Consider the following 25,808-nt stretch of genomic DNA (forward strand, 5'->3'; position numbering starts at 1 on the left):
TCTCCCCTCCCCCTCCCCCTCCTCTTTCCCTTCCCCCTCCCCTTCCGCAGCTTTGGGCGGGAGCCGCAGTGACCCAGAGACCTCCCCTTGGGGTGCAGTGGGGGGGGGGGGGGGTTGCAGTGACCCAGAGACCTCCCCTTGGGGTGCAGTGGGGGGGGAGTTGCAGTGACCCAGAGACCTCCCCTTGGAGTGCAGGGGGGGAGTTGCAGTGACCCGGAGACCTCCCCTTGGGGTGCAGTGGGGGGGAGTTGCAGTGACCCAGAGACCTCCCCTTGGGGTGCAGTGGGGGGGAGTTGCAGTGACCCAGAGACCTCCCCTTGGGGTGCAGTGGGGGGGGAGTTGCAGTGACCCAGAGACCTCCTCTTGGGGTGCAGTGGGGGGGAGTTGCAGTGACCCGGAGACCTCCCCTTGGGGTGCAGTGGGGGGGAGTTGCAGTGACCCAGAGACCTCCCCTTGGGGTGCAGTGGGGGGGGAGTTGCAGTGACCCAGAGACCTCCTCTTGGGGTGCAGTGGGGGGGGGAGTTGCAGTGACCCGGAGACCTCCCCTTGGGGTGCAGTGGGGGGGGGAGTTGCAGTGACCCAGAGACCTCCTCTTGGGGTGCAGTGGGGGGGGGAGTTGCAGTGACCCGGAGACCTCCCCTTGGGGTGCAGTGGGGGGGGGAGTTGCAGTGACCCAGAGACCTCCTCTTGGGGTGCAGTGGGGGGGGGAGTTGCAGTGACCCGGAGACCTCCCCTTGGGGTGCAGTGGGGGGGGAGTTGCAGTGACCCAGAGACCTCCCCTTGGGGTGCAGTGGGGGGGAGTTGCAGTGACCCGGAGACCTCCCCTTGGGGTGCAGTGGGGGGGAGTTGCAGTGACCCAGAGACCTCCCCTTGGGGTGCAGTGGGGGGGGGAGTTGCAGTGACCCAGAGACCTCCTCTTGGGGTGCAGTGGGGGGTGGAGTTGCAGTGACCCAGAGACCTCCCATTGGGGTGCAGTGGGGGGGAGTTGCAGTGACCCAGAGACCTCCCCTTGGGGTGCAGTGGGGGGGGAGTTGCAGTGACCCAGAGACCTCCCCTTGGGGTGCAGTGGGGGGGGAGTTGCAGTGACCCAGAGACCTCTCCTTGGGATGTACTGACCTGGAGACCCCCACACACCAGGATGCAGCAGGGACGGGGAGGTACAGAGGCAGGATCTGCTGACACTTTGTGCAGCTACTGCTGTGATGAGTTGGTGAATCTCAGCCTTGAGGGCCAGGTGTTCCTGCTGTCACCCACCTTCCAGCCGCCCCCTTTGTCTCTGGAGCGCCTTCCTTTTACCCTTTTACCATTGGGGAAATTTATTCCCTATTATAAACACTTTGGATCCCAGACACCAGGGTCCCATGTAGCCAGTGGCTGTGATTCTGTAGCAGGGGGCATGCTAACCAAATAATCTCATGCACAAGAGTCATTCCTTCCCAAGGACTTCATTCTGGTGCCAGAGCCCTGGATTTCGACCCTTTCCTGGAGCAATCTTCCCAAATGGGCTCTTTGATGCTGGTGAGCCACAAGACACCCCACACACACACTCCCCACCAGCAGGAACAGGGGTCCCATGGACTCTTCTGGTTCAGAAAGTAGTAGAAGCAGGGTTCTGGTTTTTCCAGGGTTGGTAGAGGGAAAAATCCTGGGGTCCCTCCTCCAGGCACCCAGGAGAGAAGTAACTGAAGAGAGAGACCTTGAGCTGCACCACCATCTGGTGAGCCTGCGGCCCAGTAAGGCTACGTCTACAGTACAACCTTCTTGCGCAAGAAGCTTTTTGCAAAAAAGATCTTCTACAAAAATTTCTTGCGCAGGAGCGTGTCCCCACTGCAAAAACACATCAAAAAAGCAATGCACTTTTGTGCAAGAGAACGTCCAGACTTCATGGACACTCTCTTAAAAAGGAACCTGATTGCTATTTACTGAATGGCCACCAGGGCAACTGGGCGCTTTTCGATTGCCTCTTTTTGCGCAAAAAAACCCCTGTTCCCCGTCCACACCCACCTTTTTGTGCAAGAGCTCTTGTGCAAAAAGGAGTTATTCCTTGTAGAAAGAGGAATACTTACACCGGAAAAAATCCCTGTTCTTTCATTTTATTTGCGCAAAAATGCACTTGAGGTGGAACGAGGAAGACAGGGCTTCCGAAAGAGCGTGTCTGCTCTTCTGCAAAAAAAAGTGGAAGAGCAAATGCATTCCCTGGATGCAGCTGAGTTTTTTCGGGATACCTCTGGTATCCTGAAAACCCCCCACAATCTAGACGTACCCCCAGTGTAGTTCACTGTCCCATGTAGTTGCACTTAGACCACTTACTGTGAGAGAGAAGAACTGGGAGCTCTACAGCCTAAGCTGAAAACCAGCTGGCTTCATAGCTCAAGCTGTAGTGGTACCTACACAAAGCTCTAGAGGTCCCAGGTTCAGTTATGCTTGGTGATAGTTACAGATACAAGGGATGGGGCCACATGGCTAGCCTCTCTAAAGAAGGGCTTATGCTACAAGCTAAATATGTACCAACAGTGTGATGCCTGTTGCAAAAAAAGCAAACATGATTCTGGGCTGCATTAACAGGAATTGTGAGCAAGACATGAGAAGTCATTCCTTTGCTCTATTCTGTATTGATTAGGCCTTAGTTGGGCACCACATTTCAAGAAAGATTTGGAGACAGTCCAGGAGAAGAGCAACAAGAGTGATAAAAGGTCTAGACTACAGAACATGACCTATGAAGGAAGACTGAAAGAATTGGGCTTGTTCAGTTTGGAAAATGAGAGGGGACAAGATAGCTGTTTTTAGGTATCTAAAAGAGAGAAAGGAAGGGGGAGAAAAATTGTTCTCTTTGGTTTCTGAGGATAGGACAAGAAGCAATGGGCTTAAACTGCAGCAAGGGAGGTTTAGGTTGGACATTAGGAAAAACTTCTTGTCAGGGTGTTTAAACACTGGAATAAGTTGCCTAGGGAGGTTGTGGAATCTCCATCACTGGAGCTATTTAAGAGCAGGTTGGATAGACATCTATTGGGTATCGTCTAGACCAGTGTTACTCAACCAGTGGTACAAGTACCCTTAGGGGTACTTGAGAGAAGTCTGGGGAGTACGTCAACACAACTGAAATTTGGAGAAAACTGAATTTTTGTTCTAAGTTTTACAGCGCTTTATTATTTTTGTACTTTTTACACCCAAAAATGTCATCGCCCGCCCAGCTATGATTAAGTTGTTTAAACACGTGTTGCAATGGTAGAAAACAAATGTGTGTCTGAAAACTGTAGGTACTGGGGGTACTTATTTTTTTATTTGAAAAGGGGATACTTTATTTAAAAAGGTTGAAAAATACTGGTCTAAATGGTACTGGGTCCTGCCGTGAGGGCAGAGGATTGGACCCGATGAGCTCCAAGATCCTTTCTAGTTCTAATGTTCTATGATTCTACACAGCACCATAAAGGTCAGAGTGTTGACATAGAATTCATGCTCTTTTCTTTCACTGCATCTAACAAAGTGGAAAGTTTATGCCCAAATAGTTTATGCCCAAAATAAATCTGTTAGTCTTTAGGGTGCCACAGGACTCCTCATTGATTTACACGCTCTTCTGTAAGGTGTTTGGCCTGATACTGCACAACATGAAAATTAAAATAGGAACATGCCTCATGTTAAATGGACTCCAAGCGGGCTAATGGCTCGGTCTCAATGTGCAAAGGTAAACTAGGCATCCTTCTAGGGTTGCCAGATGGTTTAAACAAAAATACCGGACACACCTGACATTACATCACAGTCTACATGTCATCTTATTTAGAAAATACCGGACATTGATATTTTCTCAATTTGTTTCCCAACCAGAAAGTTCAAATATTGGACTGTCCAGTTCAAAACCAGACACATGGCAACCCTAATTCTCACAGAGCAATTGTGCTTCTGGAAGGGTCCTGCTGTAAGACATTTGTATGAGAGTTTCCAGCTTTCCCAACCTAGCCGGGAAAACTGGCAGCCCTAGGAGGGAGGAAGAGGACGAGGCTCTGAACCAGAGCCAGCTGCATGGCTTGCTGGGTGCAAGCAGCAAAGTGCCTTGGCATAACCTAGGAGCACAGCCTGCGGCAGGGGAGGGGAAACAGGCTGCAGGTCATCAGCTTCCAGCCACGCTGCCACTCCGGCGAAGCCCCAGGCTGCACATACAGGGCACCGCCGCTAGGGGGAGGGGGGCGCTGTCCCTGCGCGCGAGCCCCCGCCGGAACCACTTGACGAGGGCCGAGCCCAGAGGACATGGGAGGGGCTGCCCACACGCGCCCAGGAGGACGGTTCAGGCCGGGACCGCACCAAGTCCCGAGCTGGGGGGGGGGGACAGAGCAGGCGCAAAGAGGACTCCTCCTGCCGGGCTAGTGAGTTCGCCCGGCCGGGGCGGGGCCAGAGAGCCGAGCTTCTGCCCAGCCCCACGTGGCCCGAGGCTCGGCGGCTGCAGCATGGAGCGGGCCGGGTCCCGCCGGGAGGCGCTGGCGGGTGAGTGGTGCGGGGGAACCTGGGGGGGGGCGGGGCTCCCCGAGCGGCGCGGGGGAATCTGGGGGGGGGGCGCGGGGGCGCTCCCCGAGCGGCGCGGGGGAATCTGGGGGGGGGGCTCCCCGAGCGGCGCGGGGGAACCTGGGGGGGGAGGGCTCCCCGAGCGGCGCGGGGGAACCTGGGGGGGGAGGGCTCCCCGAGCGGCGCGGGGGAACCTGGGGGGGGGGCTCCCCGAGCGGCGCGGGGGAACCTGGGGGGGGAGGGCTCCCCGAGCGGCGCGGGGGAACCTGGGGGGGGAGGGCTCCCCGAGCGGCGCGGGGGAATCTGGGGGGGGGGCTCCCCGAGCGGCGCGGGGGAATTGGGGGGGAGGGCTCCCCGAGCGGCGCGGGGGAACCTGGGGGGGGAGGGCTCCCCGAGCGGCGCGGGGGAACCTGGGGGGGGGGGGCTCCCCGAGCGGCGCGGGGGAACCTGGGGGGGGGCTCCCCGAGCGGCGCGGGGGAACCTGGGGGGGGGGCTCCCCGAGCGGCGCGGGGGAACCTGGGGGGGAGGGCTCCCCGAGCGGCGCGGGGGAACCTGGGGGGGAGGGCTCCCCGAGCGGCGCGGGGGAACCTGGGGGGGGGGCTCCCCGAGCGGCGCGGGGGAACCTGGGGGGGGGCTCCCCGAGCGGCGCGGGGGAACCTGGGGGGGGGGCTCCCCGAGCGGCGCGGGGGAACCTGGGGGGGGGGGCTCCCCGAGCGGCGCGGGGGAACCAGCCAGGGGGTCCCCGTGGTTGCCCCGGGGTCCTGGAGCAGCCCCCATATAATCCGCCCCTTACCGTGTCCTCCTGGCAGGGCTGCCGCGGTTCCAGTGCCCCCCGGATTTCTCCTCCAGCCCCTTCACCCCCGAGGCGCTGCGGGGCCCCTCCAAGGAGCTGTGGCTGATCCGAGCGCCTGCAGACTTCAGCCCGGACAGGTGAGGGGCAGGCCCCGGACCTGCTGGGGTTTGGGGGGGAGAAGCCTGGACTCTGGGTTCTGGCTGTGGCTGGGGAGTGGTGTCCAGTGGTTAGAGCTGGGGACCTGGCATGTTTGCCAGGACATCTGGGCTCTGTTCCTGGCGCTGGGGTGCGTGGGGGTCTATTTAACGTTCACTGGGTGCATTTGGACAAGTCTCTCTCCCTGTGTGTGGTGAGGGTGACGTTCCTGCCCCCTACGCGGGGATGTGCTGAGGTTTTGCCCTTGATCTGTCCGTCCGTCCCCACGTGGGGCCTCTTACCTTCCCGTCCAGTGCTCTCCCCCCTGGGGAGGGAGTGACTCCCAGAAGGGAGGGTCATGGCCAGGTAGGGTGGAGAAATTGCTGCTCTTCCCCCAAGCTCTGCACTGCCTTTGGCTCTTCAGAGGGTGGTGCAAAGCCCGGGATTCACACAGCGGCCAGTTCTGAGCCCTGGTCCCGCGTGGGTGCACGGCTGCGGCTCTGGCCTGTGGGTGAGGCTGCCTCCAAGCCCATGCCCCAGGTTACTGTGCTGTTCCAGCCTGGGGCTCACCTGATGTTCTCCTGCCTTCCCCTCAGCCTGGATGGCCATGCTGTGCCCCTGGTCGGGTTCCAGACACTGAAGACAAATCTTGATGGGACGCAGCGGGTCTTTGACATCCACAGTGCCCTGAGGGAATCGGACAGTCCCTGCCTGCTAACGTCCTCCACTCGCCCTGGCCAGCCGTCCTGCACAGCCTCCTTCCATGGCTGCATACGCATCTGCGAGAGATTTGGGGACCCCAGCAGCGGGAGTCCTGGTCAGGCCATCATGGCCAGGCCAGCTCCCCAGGTTCCAGAGGGCCTCCGACAGCGTTTCCTACCCTTTGGGGGCAGCCCAAAGCCGCGGTGTCTGGAGGGGGCAGCCACCTCCACACCAGCCACAGATGTGCAGGAGGAGCTGGGGTCTGCCAGGAAGAAGAAGAAGAAGAAGAAGAGAGTGAAAGAGGAGCCAGTAGAGCTGCCAGTGTCAATAAAGCAGGAGCCTCCTGAGGAGTCCTGGGGTTGGGGGAGCAGTGACTCTGGCCCTGCACCTCCTGGAGGGGAGGAGGAAGGTTTGAGGGGGGCAGAGGAGGCCATGCTGGGGGAGCCGAGCCCCAGGCACAAGAAGAAGCGAAAGAAGCACAAGTACGAGGCTTTGGAGGAGGCTACCTGGCCAGGAAAGGTTGAGCTGCTGGACCCCAGCTCGATAAAGCAGGAGTTTGAGCACTCCCAGGAGTGAATGCAGCCAAGGCTTTGGGGGTTGGCCGTCAGCACAGAGTGGCCATGGGGCTGGAACATCCCACCCCATCCGCTGCGGTGTCTGCCTGCTCCAGAGATGGGACTGCTGACTTCACATGGGACATCTCCTGCAGCTGGATTATAGTGCCAGCGTCCCTCTTTGGGCATTAGCTGCATCAGGCCCCCTGCTCCTTGGGGGCCATCCAGCGATGCCAATGCAGTGCCTGCTGCCATGGGAATGAGGGGGCAGCCGTGGCAGCTACAGGCCGAACAGGACACGTTCTTACCCTGGCTGGCGACTGCACGGCCAGGCTGTTCTGGGCACACTTGGTGCTTGTGATGGGTACTGGCCAAACCTTGCTGGCTGCAGTCTAGGTGGCTACTGGATCCTGGGAGGGACCATGGAGAGTTCTGTTGCATCTCTGTCTTTGTTTATAAATCCAAGTATATGTGGGGACTTGTTCTGTCTCCTTTCATTGCCATTACTAGAGGGTGCTCCCTGTTGCCAGTGACCATTCCCTGGGGGTAAGAGGGCAGCTAACTCCTCCTGGGGCCAGGCACCCCCATTCCTCCACTGGGGGGAAGGATTTAGTCTGGCGCCTTGCCTTGTCTTTCCCCAGGGCTGGAGCTGGGAGGTTCCTAGTAGGCATGTTAACAGAATTGTCGAGTAGCCTCATGAATTCTTATGGGTTAGTCAACTATTCTGTAGTCCCTGGGGGTGTGGCCGGCAGCCAGTGCGCTCGCCTCACTCCCAAGAAGACCCCTGCCAGGTGTTAGCTGGTCTGTGAGGGGAGCCAGTTTAAAAACCAGCTTTCCTTGTGGACTGGCTGCCTGTCACCCTAAGCTGCTGCCTCTGATGAGGAGGCAGCGGTGCGGGGTGGCAGCAGCCCCTGTCTAGGGAGAGGTCTGAGTTCCCGGACCCAGTGCAAGCCGGAACTGAGCTGGGCTGCCTGGCTGCCTGGATTCTAATACACTTTAAATGCAGAGCTGCAGTGAGGGTAGGTTCTGGACCCATCATAAGTCAGGACTAAGCCAGGCTGCTGGCCAACCTGCTAAAAAAATTACTGGCAAGCGGGGGGGTGGGAGAGAATGCGTGTAGTCTATAGCATTAGCCTATAAGCTTTTGTTTGTTAGTTGGTTAATTGACTACCCTATTACATCCCTAGTTCCTAGCAGCCCTCGGACTACAGGACGTGCTGGGGCAGGGACAGCCTTAAGCTTGGGTGTTGGAGAGAGTCATACAGCTCATGTCCCCATCAGTGTTTCCTGTGAGCTGAGCGCTTGCAAGACTGCCCAGGAGAGATTCAAATGCCTGCCAGCTAGTTAGCAGAGTGGCCAAGATGCCAACCTGTGTTTCTATTGATGGTGCACGTCTTTGCATGCCTGGGTGCACATACATTTTATTCTGCACATGGATGGAAAAAATGATGCAAGTGATGGGAAGCAGGCAGGGCCTGTGTCCCTAGGGGAGGGGAGCCAAGCAGCGCCATGGGCATAGTATGTGCAGCCATTTGGTGGAGCCCCAGTACTGGGGAGGGGTGGTCAAGGCTGCAGGTGCCCCCCTCAGCACCTTTAGTGAAGGATCAGAGACCATTGGCAGGGGAGCACCCCCGTAAGCCTCAGTGACTCCCTGTGCCCCCTCAGAATCCTGCTAAATCCCTGCCCCCCAAACCCCTGAAACCCTGCCCCCCACTGAATCCCTGCCCCCCAAACCCTTGAAACCCTGCCCCCACTGAATCACTGTACCCCCCAGATACCACTAGTCCAACTCGAGGGATTTTATTTAACTTGCCTCTTTTTAACTCCTAACTCCCAGGTATAATGTGTGGTGTACCCTACCGGGTAGCTGAACAGTGCCCAGGGTCTCTGCTCTACCAACAGCAATGTCAATTGGAATTGAGACCCTAACCCCCTTTACCACAGCTCAGGTGCTGCCATGGTGGGGAGAGAGCTGGGGGAGTCCTTTCTCCCCTCTGTAGTCCTAGGGCGGCCTGCACCCCAAACCCCTCATCCCTGGTCTCACCACAGCTGAAGCCTTCACCCCTTCCCATTCAACCCCTAGGCCTGAGCCCCCTCCTGAATCCGTCATCCCCAAGCCCTCCCCTGAAAGACAGCATGCTTTCACTCCCACACACTCCAAACCCCTTTGCCCCACCCCCACCACACCACCTCCATATTGGTGAAATACCAAAATTCTTTCCAGACACGCATGGGAAAACTAGAGGGAACAGCTCACGGCCACCCACATTTTTCAGTCCTGGTTCTGGGGCTGCCCTGGAGCCCTGCTCTGCTCCTGAACTGCCTATAACTTGCTCCCCTTCTCCCAGCTCCCTGGTGTGTGGCAGTGGCCATGTTTGGAGTCAGTAACTTCTAAGACAAAAGGGGGATCGTTTGGATGAGGCCTGGGTGTGCCTCAGTTTCCCAGTGGGTGGGAAGGGGCTGTCTGCTCTTTCAGGGTGGGCTAAGTCATGGGGGTGAATGGCACGCAGCTGTCTGGGGCTATGTGGGTCTCTCACACCGATCAGGAGAGCATCTGAGGGGCCTAGATGCTGATGCTTAGCAACCAAGGACCCAAAGCGGAAGAGTCTCCCCAGGGGCTGAGCTGCCTCTCCCTAGCTCGGTGGAGTGGGAGCTAAGGGCAGGCTGTTGGGGTCTTGCTGGGAATCTGATGCGGGGGGGGGGGGGGGGGGTTGGATGACAGGGGTTCGTTCACTCCAGCTTGGGGCTCTGCATGCCCCCTATGGCCTGTGCTTTAGCTTTTGCTCTGCTCTGCTAACCTGAGGACTCCTATGCTGTGTTCCACCTCTGCCGGCACCATGTGGGACCTGCAGGAGGCACTGATCCCTGGATATGTATGTCTCCCCCAGGGGTCCGTCTCAGTGGGAGGTGCTGAAAGGTTCTGGGGTGCTGCTAGAGGCCCAGTTTAAGATGATGGTGAAGCTCCAAGGCGAGCCCTTGAGGAAAAGTCAGACCCCTCTAAGGACTCCTACAGACTGTTCCAAAGCTGGGATGATAGCGCCTCTCTTGCAGGTCTGTGACCACTCCCTGCCGGGGCCCAAGCACACACAAGGGTGGGGAGTGAATCAAGACAGTGTTGTATCTCTGGAGTCCTTGCTCTAGGAAATCTCCCCCTGGCTGCACTAGCAGCTATTGGCTGCTGCTTCCCAGTGGCTTGCAGGAAGGGAAGGGGCTGGCAGGGTCACTGTGTCTGTACATGGAGTGCCAGGGTGGTGCAGACTCCTGCAATGCATGTCCCTGAAGCTGCACACTACTACACAGGCTGTGAGGCTACCGGGTGGGGCTCCCCGACCCCTCATGCTTCCTGGGCTGAGGTTCTTGAGCCAGCCAGCTCCTTTCCCCAGAACATTGGGAGCCTTGATGCCAAATGCTCCTCCCCAGCTACCAGCTCACGTTTCTGCTTCCCCCATTATCTGGCCCCGGCAGTGAGATGTGATGAGCCCCCTTCCCCCCCACACACTTCTTGTGAGCCTGCCCACAGCTTGGGCAGGAGGGTGCCACGAACCAAACCGACACTGTCCAGCCAAGCTGCAATGCTGCACAGTGTGGTTTATTGTCAAAAGTCCAGACTCACAAACACCTGGTTCTGCACAGTGTCCCCCAAAGCCCTGGCAAACAGCATGCCGGCAGGACCCAGGCTGGGCAGGCAAGGGGGCTATGTATTCCTGCTTGTCTGCTGCTGGCAGTGCCGCAGGGGAGGGCTCTGCTCACTTGGGGATCTTCAGAAAGGGCTGGTGGAGGGTGTCAAAGATCCTCTTGGCCTGGAAAAAAATTGGAGCAGGGACCTGAGTGGGTAGGGCCTGGAGCAGTTTCCTCTGCTGTGCCCCTTCCGCACACTCCCACCTGATTCCCTGCAGCCCCTTTGCCACACAGATAAGGCACTGGGGGAAGATGAGTTCTCCCTCTTGCTCCTGCTCACCTTCTGGGGCCCGACGCCTGGGCAGAGGGAGAGATCCTCCTTGGATGCTCGTGCAATATTCGCCAGAGACTGAAACGACAATGTTCAGAGTCAGATTACCCCTGGAGCACAAGGAGCCCCCTGCCAGGTCCTTCCCTGCACTCTGCCCCTCACGCTCACGGGGAAGGAGAGACCCGATGCTGCTGCTGCACTGCGACATGGTTCGCAGGCAGCCCGTGTGTGTCCAGGGCCATACTTAGGGTTTATGGGGCCCTCTAGGGGGCAGATGATGATTTTTTAGAGCTGTGATTTTATACAATCTTAAGCAACACGCTACTGAAATATTTTAAAAGCCGATTTTAAACGAAGGCCCCCGTTGACTAGCGGGAAATTCAGAAACAGACCTGGGGTTGGCAGTTGCCTGTGAAATGGCTCATTACCCTTTGGCTGGCTCTTTCCATGTCCTGCTACTGGCTCTGCCAGGCTGTGTCACTGTAAGTGAACTAGACCCTCTGGAGGAAGCAGAGCCACAGGGCAGGGACAGGAAGAGGCGGGTGGGTGGATGAATGCCCCAAATGCGTGGTAGCTGTGTATTCTGCGTAGGGGTAAGGGCAGCCCTTTATGTGTCCTCCCATGGGCTCCAGTAGGCTGGGAGCTAAAATCAATGGGGGGCCCAGCAGGAGGGACCAGTCCAGTTTGCCATCTTGTCATATGCCTCCCCAACAGTAGCATCCTGCTCCGACAAACTCCTGCACTGCAAGGAAAGACTCAGCTGGGCACCTGTCTTGGGTGAACTGATGGGAAGGGAGCAATGGAGCTACCTAGTCCCAAAAGGCAGAGCTCGGAGCTAGCTGTTGCAAGGCCCAGTCTGCCCCCAATGTGCAGCAGGTGGCTCACCCCGAATGTTGAGAAAAGGCTCAGTGTGTCCGTCTTGTTAACTGACTTCACGCTGGTCAGACAATCGGTCACCTGGGAAGAGACACAGGTTGTGAGTGGGAGCGCCCCTCCCTGGCCGGGCAAGTACACGCACACCAGGCATGGGCTGAACTCCTCTCTCCCTGCCCACGGCACACTGCTGAGAGACACGTCTGCTCTAGGACACCTGATGAGGACACTTTTGAGGAAGTTCACCACATTGGCTGGGTACTGCCACAGCATTGCTGTGGGGAAGGTCAAGGCACAGGGAACCCTGGCAGGGCACTGCTGTGGGGAAGCTCATGGCACAGGGAACCCTGGCAGGGCACTACTGTGTGGAAGCTCATGGCACAGGGAACCCTGGCAGGGCACTGCTGTGTGGAAGCTCATGGCACAGGGAATCCTGGCAGGGCACTGCTGTGTGGAAGCTCATGGCACAGGGAACCCTGGCAGGGCACTGCTGTGTGGAAGCTCACGGCACAGGGAACCCTGGCAGGGCACTGCTGTGTGGAAGCTCACGGCACAGGGAACCCTGGCAGGGCACTGCTGTGTGGAAGCTCACGGCACAGGGGTCCCCAGCTGGGGTGCTGCCATGGCACTGCTGCAGTGAAGCACACAGCAGGGTAGCCTTACTTTGGACAGGAAGTCCTGATCCACCTTCTCCTTGAGCAGGTCTGCTGGTTTCTGCTCGTAGGCTTTGTATGTTTCCAGGTAGCGTCCGGCCTCTTCAGGGCTGAGGGGAACCAGAGATACGGGAATCAGGAGACGATGGGAGAGGCCTGGTGCACAGCACAAAGGGTTGAAGCCACAAAGCTGAGGCCTGCTGGACCCGCCAGCCTGCAGGGAGTGATATTCAAAGCCAAGCACTGCTATGGCTGGTGTTCAGTTCCATGCTTAGGCCTGGTCCTGCCCTGAGCTTCACAGGGCCAGCATGCTCCCAAGCGAAGGTGCCCCACATCATGGAGCTTCCAGCTTGCAGGCCTAGGCATGCACGGAGGCAGACAGGGAGACATGCCACCCCCGGCCAGCTGAGCATGATCTGGGCTTCCCAGGAGAAGGGACCTGCCTGCCCAGGAGTCAGGTCGCACTGGCAGCCACATCCCCAGGGTCCCCACCAGCTCAAATTCATTTCCGCAGAGATGGGAGTGCGGCCCTGGGTCCCATGCCCCTTAGCAGGACACGCCCTAGATGGCTTGACCCAGTCCCCAGGTCCTCCATAGGTCTTGTCCCTTGGCAGGACACTCCCAGCCCTGTTGGCATGGAGCCCGCCCAGCCCAGCCACTGACTTTCCGTGCCGCGGGCTCTCACCTCCAGGCCAGGATGAGAGTGCAGTCGGCCAGGATGCATATCTTGGCCAATTCCTTCAGTGCTTGGTGCGGGTCCTTCTACAGCAAAGAAGAGCGATTCCCTGCTTATACGGGGGCAATTTCCCCACCGAGATGGGAGAGGAGACGGGAGGCAGGGAGTCTTTGAGGGGGATGAAGGGGGAGGGATGACAGGAATGGCTGAGCAAGGCCATGGAGGCTGGAGAAGCAGGAGCATCACTACGGGGAGGGGGCTGGGTGGGAGCTGGTTCCAGCCCTGCAGTAGGGAGTGCGCAAGGCACCATGGCAGGAGAGGGTCTAGTTGGGGGCCAGGAGGGAGCCAAGGTGCCGGGGCTCCTCACCACGTCGACCTGCACCAGCAGCACCTGCAGAGCGTACGTCTTCCCCAGGCGCTGCAGCCGCTCATGGATGTATTTGGGATTCAGGTTGTGGTACCGCAGGCTGTGAAGCGAGCAGAGCACTGGAGCAACCTCTCTTCTGTTCACTTCACTCTCCTTGCCTGTCCCCAGCCTTGGATCTCCCAGGTACCCTCTGAGAGCCCCACTCCCCTGGCCATCGGCCTGCCCCCTAACTACCCTCTGAGAGCCTGGCTCTCCCAGCCATCAGCCTGCCCCCCAGATATCCCCTGAGAACCCGGCTCTCCCAGCCATCAGCCTGCCCCCCAGATATCCCCTGAGAACCCGGCTCTCCCAGCCATCAGCCTGCCCCCCAGATATCCCCTGAGAACCCGGCTCTCCCAGCCATCAGCCTGCCCCCCAGATATCCCCTGAGAACGCGGCTCTCCCAGCCATCAGCCGGCCCCCCAGATATCCCGAGAACCTGGCTCTCCCAGCCATCGACCTGCCCCCCAGACATTCCGAGAGTCCAGCTCTCCCAGCCATCTGCCTGCCCCCCAGCTACCCCCAAAAGTCCAGGTTTCCCAGCCACTGGCCTGATCCCAAACACCTGCCCTAAATGCTCAGCTCTCCCAGCTGTCAGCTCACCCACCTCAGGAAGAGGGCACATGTTGTCTGGCCCAGCACGTAGTCAGGGACGATCTCACCAAACTCCCAGGGGATGTTGCGCACAAACTTCAGGATGGGGTTCCCCCGCTGGGAAGAGACGGGGAATCCCCCCAGCATCAGAAATGGGGTGGCAGCCTGGGTGGGGCGTTAGCAAGAGACTGGGAAGAGAGGCTGAGGCGCCCCTGATGGGGGTCCCCATAGAGAGGCCAAGGGATGGGGCAAGGGTGAACCCTCAATGTGGGCACCAGGGAGAGGCTGGGAGAGAGGGGTTGAGTGAGTCCCTGACGTAAGGCCCGGGGACAGGCTGGGCTGCAGGAGAGGCTGCAAGAGGCAGGATGGGCAAGCCCTTAATGGAGCAGCTGGGGAGAGGCCAAGGAAAGTGGGGTTGGGCAAACCCTTGCCAGGGGCATCCAGGGGAGGGTAGGGTAGGCAGATGAGCCCTTGATGGGGGGCACCAGAGAGAGGCCCAGATGGATAAGCCCTGGATGGGGATGGGGGCACTGAGCCATACAGCACAAGAGCCAAGCGCAATGAGAGCCAGGGCCTGGGGATACCCTTGCTCTACAGACCTCTCCTGCAGAGAGAGCACCCCCTCCAATACCAAGCAACAGCAAGGAGAAGAGCCTGTCAGGCAGCCCCTCACCTGACGAGGGCTGACAATGATGCAGTTGCTCTTGGTCCCTGGTTTCAGCACGGGACTGGGATCTGAGTCCCCATGGGCAGCAGAGAGTATGACACTGGCCTCGCTTCCTGAAGGGAGTGCTCCCAAGGTATCCTGCTCTCCAGACCCCGAGGGTGCAGCTGTTACCCTGACAGGCCGGGGGACTGGCACGGAGGCCTCGGTGACAACATATTCAGCATAGGAAGTGGCCCCAGGCAGGGCAGGGGCCCTGGGCTCTGCTGAAGAGCAAGATGATTTGAAGAGAGGCCTCACCTAGTGGAAAGCAACAAATCCTGGGTGAGAAAAAGCAGAATCAGCTGTGTGGGGGCAAGGACCTCTCAGGAGGCACTAGGTAGGAGTTGGAGTGACCCCAAGTGTGCCAGCAGGGTGTTTCTTGGGAGCCCTGAGGCTAGTGCAGAGCCAGTTCTGTGCTAGGGCCTCCAACTGAGCAGAGCAGTAGAAAGAGAAAGGCTGAAGCATGAGCCTGGTGTGAGGCCTGAGGCCTGAACGAAAGTTAGCAAAAGTTATGCTATGAACTACTGCCAGGCCCTGCCAAAAGCAGATGCTTGCCTGCGAGTCCAGTACACAAACTTGTCACCAACATGGCTAAAGCACACTAAGGCTGCATCTAGACTGGCATGATTTTGTGGAAATACTTTTAACTGAAAAGTTTTTCCGTTAAAAGTATTTCCGCAAAAGAGCATCTAGATTGGCACGGATGCTTTTGCGCAAAAGTGTCTGTGGCCAGTCTAGACGCGATTTTGCGCAAGAAAGCCCCGATCGCCATTTTAGCCATCGGAGCTTTTTTGCACAAAACAGTTCTTCCCTGTCTACACTGGCCCTCTTGCGCAAGTATTCTTGCACAAGAGGGCTTTTTCCTGAGCGGGAGCGTGAAAGTATTTGCGCAAGAAGCACTGATTTTGTACATTACAAAGTCAGTGCTCTTGCACAAATTCAAGCAGCCAGTACACTGGTCCTTGCCAGTCTAGACGCACCCTGAGTGTAAACACATTCCAGCTGGCCAGCACAAGAACGCCTCAACCTAGCACGCGATGAAAAGGTTTGACAAAGGTAATAAATGGAAATATTTTGTTTGTAACATCGGGAGGAAAGTACAAAGAGAGGTAACAAACGTCATGAAAAGTGGAAGGTGATATGTAAGTTGTGTATCCTGGATTGTTTGTTTTCATACCTTGCTTTAAACTCTTTGTCTGGTCTAGGAGGCAGTGGAAAGTCCCATCGCTAATTGGGCTGGTCCATTGGCAAGGGCATGCATGAGTTAGTGTACCTGTAACCACTGAGCTGGGGCGTTACCACTGTGGTTTGTTAGCAATAACATTTTCTTTGGGCAGTTTGATCGGAGCCTGCTGTATGGGCTATCTGGCCAGAGCCAGTGCAGCATGCGGAAAAAACACACGCATGCAATTGAACATCTGGTGATAAGCAGGGTGTATCTGGGGACTTGGGGGGGGGGGAGGGGGGACAGAGCCAGCATGGTGCTAGGGGCCTCCTGCCTCTTGCTCTGTGTGCGAATCTCAAGGGCCCTGAACACACTCAGCTACCTATCAGGTCCCCTCCAAGAGCCACCCATGATCCTTTTGCTACCGTGCTGTGTTCAGGGTCCTGCAACTGCACGGTGAACCTCCTCCTCTTCTCCGGGGTCTGGGCTGCCTCCATGGGTTCCATTCTTCACAACCCAGCCTGGAGCGATTCCTGGGGAGAGTCCAGAGCAGACACTGCAGACAGGTGCAAGAACCTGCATCATCCAGCTTATGGAGAGTCCATAGCCCTGTGGTTATGCACCAAAAAGCTTTCAGGGGCTTGAGCTCAGCACTGCAAAGCATTGCTGTCGCCACTGGCTCAAGGCAGCCCATTCCTTGGGGTTACAGCTGAGGTGCCCCAGGTGAGAATGTTGTATTAGTGTCCCCTGGGTATAAATCAGTAACAAGTGGCCACTGGCAGTGAAGGTCTTGTCCTATCCTGATGCTTGACTGATGCTAGATTTACTTGCTTATACAGACCTATCTGTTAGGGGGTAATACAGGATGGCTGCGTCTAGATTGGCATGATTTTGCGGAAATACTTTTAACGGAAAAGTTTTTCCGTTAAAAGAATTTCTGCAAAAGAGCGTCTAGATTGGCACGGATGCTTTTGCACAAAAAGTGCTTTTGCGCAAAAGCATCAGAGCCCAGTATAGACGTGCTTTTGCGCAAGAAAGCTCCGATGGCCATTTTAACCATCGGGCTTTCTTGCACAAAAAATGAAGGTGCCTGTCTACACTGGCCCTCTTGCTCAAGTATTCTTGCGCAAGAGGGCTTATCCCTGAGCGGGAGCATCAAAGTATTTGCGCAAGAAGCACTGAATTCTTACATTAGAACGTCAGTGCTCTTGCGCAAATTCAAATGGCCAGTGTAGACAGCTGGCAAGTTTTTGCGCAAAAGCAGCTGCTTTTGCGCAAAATCTTGCCAGTCTAGATGCACCCAATGACTCTGGGGCAGGGGTTCCCAGCCTGGTGTTTGTGATTAACCCTACCCCAAGGTCATGGACAAATTCAGGGGACTTTCTTTATGGCTAGAAGGGGGTCAGGCACTGAAAGACTTAGATGGTACTTGGCCCTGCCGTGAATGCTGGGGATTGGACTCGATGACCTATCTAGGTCCCTTCCAGTTCTAATATTCTATTATTCTGTTTCCCAGAAGGTCCTGGAAGCCCCCAACAGTAGGACTAGGGCTGGCTCCCCCACTGCAATCCAGGATTCCAGACATAGTACTCCCTGCCCAGGTGGGGGCTTGACACTGCCTGCCAGAGTTTGGGGGAGGGGGCGGTAAGGACGAGAGTTCCCAGTGAATCTCCAGGAAGCACCGATTCTTTTTAAATTAAAAAGCATGTCATGTGATGAAGTCTCCAGAAATACACCCAACCAAAACTGACACCTCTAGTCAGGGCATGGGGTGGGGGCAGCCGCTGAGCAGAGATTCTACTGTGCCCCGCTGATGAGCAGAGCGCCCAGCGCTAGGTTTGGGTTTCTATTGGTGGTGCACATCCGCACCCGGGTACATAACAAAATGTATTTCGCACAGGGGTGGAAAAGACTCGAGGGCACGTGGGCTGGGGCAGGGCTTGGAGCCCCGCCGGGGTCGGGCTGGGGGCTGAGAGGGGCCAGGCCTGGATGCCCCCTCCCCAAGCGCAAGGACTCAGCGTGTCCTACTCCCGCCAGCAGCAGAGCTCAGGCCTCGTGGCCCCACCCGCTTCCGCCCGGTCACGTGACGCCTTCCAGCGGGTGGGCTGCGGCACCCGGGCAGTAAGGCTACGCCCCGCCCCCTCCGCGCAGGGATTGGCTCTGTCGCCGCGAGTCAAAACAACGCGCGCCTCTTGCCCCCGCGCATGCGCATTACCCTGGCTCACCGGCGCCGTGTGTGACGTGACCCCGCATGCGGGGGGCATGGAGCGCGAGCCTGGGGTCGCGCCCCGCCCCGCGGGTCTGTGGTGTCCAGCGACGGCCCGTAGGGAGGCCGCTCGCCCCGCCGCGTCTCCAGACTCTATGGCGTGCCGCCCAGGGAGAGCGGCTTCGCCCGCCGGACGCTCTACCCTCGGGCCGCCGAGACTCTATGGTCGCGGGAGGGGCTAATGGGGCCTCTCTAGCCTCGGGTCCTCCGGGCTCTATGGCGGGGGGCGCTCACAGCCGGTGCGGCTGGTGTCAGGGGAAGGGCGGGGGGAGGGGCATGTGTCCCCTCAGGAGATAGTGCGCTTCAGGGAGAAGGGGGCCCTGGGGGGGCTCGAATGCGCGGGCTTGCCCCCACGGGACCATGGCAGCGCTGTGATTGGCTGCAGCGGAGCGCCGCTCTCACAGCCAATGTGCGGTGCGGAGGGAACCATGGCAGCGCTGTGATTGGCTGCAGCGGAGCGCCGCTCTCACAGCCAATGTGCGGTGCCCAGGGAACCATGGCAGCGCTGTGATTGGCTGCAGCGGAGCGCCGCTCTCACAGCCAATGTGCGGTGCGGAGGGAACCATGGCAGCGCTGTGATTGGCTGCAGCGGAGGCCGCTCTCACAGCCAATGTGCGGTGCGGAGGGAACCATGGCAGCGCTGTGATTGGCTGCAGCGGAGCGCCGCTCTCACAGCCAATGTGCGGTGCCGAGGGAACCATGGCAGCGCTGTGATTGGCTGCAACAGGCACGTGGCTCTTACCGACCAGCGCCGACCTTACCTGGCGTCACGTGCGTGTTGGGTGAGTAACAGCAAAACCTGATCACGCGGAAACCAGCGTATCTGGCAGCTTTGCGCATGCGCAGTGTTGTAGGCCACACAGGGCACCCCCCCCCTCCATGGGCCACGTGTATCCCGTGAATTAAGTTGCCCATGGCTGGGCCAGGGGCTGCATTGCAAGGCTGTGTCTACACTGGCAAGTTTTTTCCGCAAGAACAGCTGCTTTTGCGGAAAAACATGCCAGCTGTCTACACTGGCCGCTTGAATTTCCGCAAGAACACTGACAAGCTCATGTAAGAAATCAGGGCTTCTTGTGGAACCACTGTGCTGCTCCCGTTCGGGCAAAAGTCCTTTGTTTTGTGCAAAAAAGCCCCGATCGCAAAAATGGCAATCGGGGCTTACTTGCGCAAAACCACGTCTAGATTGGCACAAACGCTTTTCTGCAAAAAGTGCTTTTGCCGAAAAGCCTCCGTGCCAATCTAGACGCTCTCTTCCGCAAATGCTTTTAACAGAAAAGTTTTCCGTTAAAAGCATTTGCAGAAAATCATGCCAGTCTAGACGTAGCCCAAGTATCCCTCCCTCCCCCCATCTCCTTTTCTAGTTCTCAGGTGTAGTGTTGGTGCAGTCACCTTGCACATCAACATCCTGAAAATGATACATTGGTGTGTAAATTGTTAAAATGTGGCCTAGACTTGACTCCCCCTCACTCTGCAATGAGGTGGCCTGTTTGAAAGACAGTGCCAGGGTGGGGTTTTTTAGACTTGGAAACACATGTAGGATGCAGCCCAGGCCTGGGCCTGATTGTAGGGCTTCTGTGTGCTGTGTTTCAGGACAGACTAGATCTGGGTCTGAGTAGCCAGTCCATGTGCACTGTGTACATGATAGGGTGGCCCTGAGAGGGTTGCCAGATGGTTTAACCAATAATACTGAACACACCCTTCTCCCCCTGCCCCCCCCCCAAAAAAAAACACCAAGGAAAGAATTCTGTTGAGGGGAAAAAAAGGGGGGGGGGGACCAAAGTTGTTGAGCAGAGCAAAAAAAAAAAAAAAATTAAGCAAATAAATGGCCCCTTTAAGTGGATGCAGAATCATAAGAGGGATAGGAAGAGGAGAGGTTGAGCACTAAGACCAAGGGAAGGCATTGTTTCCCCTTGCTCAAGTCTTTAGGCTTTTTGCAGGTGGCCATCTTGTTTTCTTGGTCCAGCCAGAAGGGATCTTCCCTGCGGAACCAGGTGAGCAGGGTGTCCAGGGGCAGGGCCTGGGCCCAGGCCCAGTTGCTGAGTGTGGGGTTGCCAAGTGTATGGTATTTTCACCTGGGAGGGGAAAAAAACCAGAAAATACTGGACATTTTAGGTGTCCAGTATTTTCTGCATTTTTTTTTTACCGGACAGGAGGCGAAAATGCCAAACTGTCCGGGTCAATACCGGACACCTGGCAACCCTAGGCCCTGAGTGGCTTGGCCATGCCATGTATTTGACAGGCTGGGTCTGGATATGAGCAGCCTGGCTGTGCCATGTGTGCTGTGTATGTGATAGGCTGTACCATGTGCATTGTATATATGAGGGTGGGTGTGAACCTGAGCACTGTGGTTGTGCTGTGTGTACCCTAAGAACATAAGAGCATCCATAGTGGGTTAGACCAACAGTCCATCCAGCCCAGTATCCTGTCTGCTGACAGGCCAGTATCAGATACCCTAGGGTAACACAACTTGGGTTGCCAGATGGTTGAAACAAAAATACTACCCCCCCTCCCCCCAGAAACCACAGAGAAAAAAATTCTGTTGAAGGAAAAATGGGGGAGGGGGGCCGGGCGGACCAAAGTTGCTGAGCAAAAAAAAAAACAAAAACAACTTCCAAGAACCTGGGGCTGGGGAGAGGCAAGTTGCTTCTCAGTTTAAATCTCTGTGGTAATCACAGGGATAGGATCACTAGCGGTTACCAGGTAGTCATTTAAAAAAAAAAAAAAAAAAAAAACCAGACTTCATGGGGGGAGGGGGGGGGAGAAGGACTGGCCAGGAGGGGAGCGGTGCTGGCCGGAAACGGGGGGGGGGGGGGGAGGCAACGGGGTTGGCCGGGGGAGATGGGGGGCCAATGGGAAGCAGGGCTGGTCATGGGGGCAGGCAGAACAGGGCTGGCAGCGGGATATCGGGGGAGGGGAACCAGCTGGGAGGGGAGTGGGTCTGGCCAGGAGGAAGGGGAAGTGGGAAGCAGAGCAGGCGGGGGCGGTGCAGCGGCACTGGCTGGCTAGGAGAGATGAGGAAGAGGAACAGGCTAGCAGGAAGCAGAGCTGGGGGGGGGTTAGGGTTAGCAGAGTGGGGCCCATGGGGCTGGCCGGAAGGAAAGGGGGGGAGCAGGAGGAAGGGGGGTGGCGGGAAGCAGAGCTGCAGGGGGCAGGGGCCATGGGGCTGGACGGAAGGAAGGGGGAGCAGGAAGCAGAGCTGGTGGGGGTGGGGAGAGGTGAGGCAGCGCTGGCCGGGGGAAATCAGGAAGAGGAACAGGACAGTGGGAAGCAGAGCTGGGGGTGCAGGGGGGCTGGCTGGGGAAGATCAGGAGGAGAAGTGGGGAAGAACCGGCCAGGAAGGGAGGGGGAGTGAGCAGATAGGCCCGCTCCCTGCTGGCCAGACCCGGGCACTTGCTGCCTGTCCCGCGCAGGCTCCCGGCGATACATGAGCGAGGAGGAGGCTTCCCCGCCTCCTCACACAACCAAGAGCTCCCGGTGGCAATCGCGGCCCCACCTCCAAGCTCGGACTCTCAGCCGCTCCCCCCGCCCACGCTAGGTTTCCTTCTGGTACGCAGCTGGAAAAATCAGAAAATACTGGACATTGCATGTGTCGGGTATTTTCTGATTTTTTTTTTACCGGACAGTGCGTGCAAATACCGGACATTTGGCAACCCTAAACCCAATAAGTAATCCTCATGTGATCCCTCCCTTCCCTGTATGAGACAGCCTGGGCCTGAGCGACCTACCTGTATGTAAAGGGGTGGGCAATAATTTTTGACCGGGGGGCCACTCCAAGATTTTGGAAAGTGGTTGAGGGCCACACTCTTCCAAGATCTTAATGGAGGAGGATCGGGGGGTCTGGCATGGAGGCTGGGTGCAGAAGGGAGCTTGGGGGAAGGGATTGGGGTGCAGGAAAGAGAATGGGGTCTGGGAGGGAGTTTGGGAGAAGGAGGAGTTTGTGACCTAGGGCAGGGAACAGGGATGCGGCCTAGGCTAGGAGGGGATTGTGATCTGAGGCAGAAGATTAGGATGTCAGATCTGGGAGGGTGTATAGATGCAGGAGGGGTCAGAGGGCTGGGGAAGGGAAGAGCTGGGGTGCCACAGGCAGGATCTTGCTAGGAGGCGCTTACCAGCAGAAACCTGAGGCAGACTGTCTGCTGCAGGCAGCTCCGCGTTGATCCGCTCCAGGCATGAGAGGTAAGGGAAGGGGGGATGACGAGGAGGAAGGGAGAAGGCTTCTTACACGGCCTCTGCTCCCAGCAAAAATTCTCAACTCCTATTGGCTGGAAACTGAGATTGGCCAATGGGAGTTAAGAGATTTTGCTGGGGGGTGGGAACAGCATAAGAAGTCACCCACCCCAGGCCTATCAAACAGAGAACAGCTGGCTTTTTAAAGTGTGAGCTATTCTCTGCCTAAGGCTCCGGTGAGGTGGCGGAGGCTGGTTAGGGTTTAGGGTTGCCAGCTGCAAATGTTATCAGTGGTGATTATATGTTTTCTTCCAGGTGAAGGGTAAAAATGTTAAATAGCAGAGGGCCAATACCTGATCCCTGTAAGACCACATAAGAAACCCTCCTGCTCCTCCCTTGTTACCTTCTGAGACCTAGCAGTTAACCAGACTTTAATTCAGAATGTGTGGCATGGTAAATCTATATCATTGTAATTCTTTAATTAAAATATCAAACATCTTACTGAAGTCTCAGGCTGTAATCTCATCACTAAAGCTATCTAAGTTAGTTTGGTAAGATCTGGTTTCCATGAACCCCTATTGATTGGCACTAATATTCTTTTTATTTCTTTCTTAATCATCTCCCATATCGGGCTTGCTATTATCTTGCTAAGGATCAGTGTCAGATTGTTGAGTCTATAATTACCTAGGTCATCATATTTACTCTTTTAAAATATTGACACATTAGCTTTGGTCCAGAACTTCCCCAGTATTTTTGTATTGTAAAAGCAACATGAACTGTCCAGCAAGCTCATCAGCCAACTCTTTTAAAAGTTTTAGATGCGGGTTATCTGAAATATCTCACTTTAGTACCTTCTGTTTACTGTTTTCCAGAGATGCAAGTGGAATGCAAAGTGTTATCACCATACAGTGAGATGGTTTCATCTGCTTTTTCCGCAAATACAGAACAAATATTTATTGAATACTTTTGCCTTTTCTGTATTCTACCATTTCCATATACTAATAGATGAATACTATTGCCAGGATTCTTTTTGTTTGTAATAATTTCAAAAACATATTGTCTGCTGGCCCTCGATTTTTCCTTGTGTTCCTTTGTTTCCCTTATCGGTTTTCTGCAGGTCCTAACTTCTGATTTGTGTTCATCACTATCAACTTTCCCTCGTGTTCTGATTATTTTAGCTATCTTCACTTTCCTCCTAGAGCAAGGTTTTTTTTTTTTTTTTTACCAGTGTGGCATTCGTCACCAATTATGGCTTTTGGGGCACCTAGTAAAGCAGGGGTGGGGATCCTTTTTTGGTTTTGGGGCAGCTGACCCAAAGAAAAATCAGTCTGGGGCCACACACAAGTAAGAAGCCAAAACAACCCCTTCACTGATGTGACTGACTGAGAAAGACACTCCCCATGTTCCCCTCCCACACCAGCTCCTTGGGGGCCCAGCCTAGTAGATGTGTGCTCCAGCCCTGTGGGAGAACTATGGGGGGCTGGAGCACCAACATGGGCTCCCCAACACTGGGAGGGGAGCCCCAAGCTTCAGGGACCAGATCCAGGGAAGCCAGGGTCCATATCTGACCCCTGGGCCTTAAGTTCCCCACCCCTGTAATAAAGTGTTCTTACATGATTCCCTGTTATCATTCTCATTTTTCTGATTAAATTTATCTTCCAACCCATTTTTGGCTCAGAATTGTTTTCAGCTTTGGAAATTTGGCTTATTTAAAGCACCATGTATCTCTATCAATGATCTGGACTTTGTGCAGCTTACACCTTATCAGCATGATCAAGTCATAATCACTTGTACCTAAGCTACTGTTAATTTTTCAGTTCCTCTTTATGGTTTAAGAATTTCCCTGTGGTAACTAACATTTTTTGAGTTAGGAAGCTGTTGTCTATCATGTTTGGAAACTCCAAGGATATTTTAGTACTGGCAGCATGTCAGGTGGCCAGATAATTTTATAAGGACAGTCCTGATATTTAGCGTTTTGTCTTATATGGGCACTCCCATCCCAATTTTTCACACTTGCCATCTGGTCACCCTAGCAGCATGAAACCTTCAGTGTGAGTCATTCAAACTAAAGTCCCCTGTGATCACATTTTCTTTCAACAGTTGTATCTAATGAACTAGTCGTCTCATCCCCTTGTGTCATGGGGCGGGCGGGGGGGCCTGTAGCAGACACTGATATTCCATCTTGTGCTCGGCAGGGGGACATTGATCCATAACCATTTGAGACCATTTTTCTTGTCTGATACCAGTCTGTCCCGCTGAGCCTTCCTGACTCATTTCTCACTGTTGAGTTTAAGGTTTCAGTCAAGCAAACAGTTCCAACCAGGCTTCAGTAATACCAACAAGATCCAATGTATGCTGATACACAAGCAATTCTAGTTCCTCTTATTTTGCTATCCAGACCCCTAGCCTTGCTGGACCACTCAGAATCATGGGCACTGGAGTGGAGGTGCTAGGGGCTGTGGAGCCTAGGAAGGGAGTGGGGAACATAGGGGGAGGGAAAATAGTTGGAATAATTGGACCTAGAAATTTACCGTAATTGTGAGCTCAGTTGTAAAACTTGAGTGCAAGTGCAGATGACCCCTAACCACACCCGGGGCTGGGAAAAGGCTTGGGAGACAGAATGACTCAACCAAAATGGTCTTCTGCTCTCTCCTAACTTCTCCCCCAGGCCTGACTCCCCAGCACTGCCCTGAGTGGCAGTGGGCTCTTGCTAACAGGTGCCCTGGAGGGTAAGGAGGATTCTGGAGGCAGCAGAACCACAAGGTCCTCTCACCATCTGCTCATCCCTTCACCCACAACATATGAAGCTCCATGGTTGAGATTCTGAAGGTCAGCCCCCTGCTGCACGCTGATCTATATCCACTGCCTCTGGCCCCGAGCAGGGGGCTATATCTACACTGGCGGGTTCCTGTGCAAAAACTCTTGCACAAGAACACGGCCATGTGCTTTGCGCAACAGCATCCATGGCAGTGTGGATGTTCTCTTGTGCAAGAAAGCTCTGATGGCCATTTTAGCCATAGGGCTTTCTTGCGCAATAAACCCCTGCCGAGCATCCACACTGCCCTCTTGCACAAGAAAGCTTACACTTGTTAGAAAAGAGCACAGCTCTTGTGCAAGAAGCCCTCTTTTCCCATGCTTTACTGTAAATCATCTTGCGCAAGAGCAGGCAGGCAGTGTGGCTGCTCTGTGGGTTCCTGTGCAAGAACAGCCATTCTTGCGCAAAAAGCCTGCAGTGTAGATGTAGCCCTGGACTTTGGACAGCCTCTGGTGGGAGATGCACTGACTGCCAGTGACCAACACCCCACCAGCCTGGAGCTTTGCAGTGCTGGGGGCTAGGCTAGCTCCCTCAAGGGCTAAAGGCAGCACCCCATGGTGACCCTAGAGCTGCCTCAGTATGTCCCTCACTGGCACCATGTCAGGTGCTGCAGGTGAAGGCCTAGAGCAGGCTTTGCCTGGGGAGAGGAGTGGGCACATCAGTGCTGGCTGTGGGGGAGGAGCAGGGTGATGGATAATCACTGGAATCTGCAGCTGTTTCTGACCCGTTCCCTTAGGGGGAGGAAGGCACCAGAAGCCCATGGGCACAGACCTTGGGCATGCAGACACAGGCACTAGCCCTGCATGGGGCAGCTAAATCCCCAGCTCTCTTCCCCGCAAAAGGCCTTAGAGCAGGCAACA

The 25,808-nt window shown here is 56.1% G+C and overlaps 2 protein-coding genes and 1 long non-coding RNA gene across 5 annotated transcripts; 2 read left to right on the plus strand and 1 right to left on the minus strand.

The window, feature by feature from the left end:
- Positions 1 to 4,237: 4,237 nt before the first annotated feature.
- On the plus strand, positions 4,238 to 7,156 carry POLR1G (RNA polymerase I subunit G). The gene is made up of 3 exons (XM_075914422.1): positions 4,238 to 4,476; positions 5,304 to 5,424; positions 6,019 to 7,156. The coding sequence occupies exons 1-3, from the start codon at positions 4,440 to 4,442 to the stop codon at positions 6,698 to 6,700; spliced, it is 840 nt and encodes a 279-aa protein (XP_075770537.1). The 5' UTR covers positions 4,238 to 4,439; the 3' UTR covers positions 6,701 to 7,156.
- A 3,085-nt stretch (positions 7,157 to 10,241) lies between these two features.
- ERCC1 (ERCC excision repair 1, endonuclease non-catalytic subunit) lies at positions 10,242 to 18,251 on the minus strand. 3 transcript variants are annotated; one of them, XM_075914416.1, is made up of 10 exons: positions 17,916 to 18,251; positions 16,126 to 16,233; positions 14,503 to 14,793; positions 13,843 to 13,946; positions 13,197 to 13,296; positions 12,839 to 12,912; positions 12,164 to 12,263; positions 11,513 to 11,584; positions 10,637 to 10,705; positions 10,242 to 10,478 (listed from the first exon to the last, which is right to left on the minus strand). In XM_075914416.1, exons 2-10 carry the CDS (start codon positions 16,204 to 16,206, stop codon positions 10,425 to 10,427), a joined length of 945 nt encoding a protein of 314 aa, XP_075770531.1. In that variant the 5' UTR covers positions 16,207 to 16,233; positions 17,916 to 18,251; the 3' UTR covers positions 10,242 to 10,424. The 3 variants fall into 3 exon arrangements, with proteins under 3 accessions (XP_075770531.1, XP_075770530.1, XP_014430688.2); XM_075914415.1 differs by having other exon boundaries at positions 12,839 to 12,915; positions 17,926 to 18,248; XM_014575202.3 differs by having other exon boundaries at positions 12,839 to 12,915; positions 17,916 to 18,248.
- Positions 18,252 to 18,761: 510 nt separating this feature from the next.
- On the plus strand, positions 18,762 to 23,750 carry LOC142823398 (uncharacterized). Its single transcript, XR_012898615.1, has 2 exons — positions 18,762 to 19,957; positions 23,006 to 23,750. It is a non-coding gene; the product is annotated as an uncharacterized LOC142823398 (long non-coding RNA).
- The last annotated feature ends 2,058 nt before the right edge of the window (positions 23,751 to 25,808 follow it).

This window comes from Pelodiscus sinensis, chromosome 33, assembly GCF_049634645.1.
Source record: "Pelodiscus sinensis isolate JC-2024 chromosome 33, ASM4963464v1, whole genome shotgun sequence".
Taxonomy (NCBI): Eukaryota; Metazoa; Chordata; order Testudines; family Trionychidae; genus Pelodiscus; species Pelodiscus sinensis.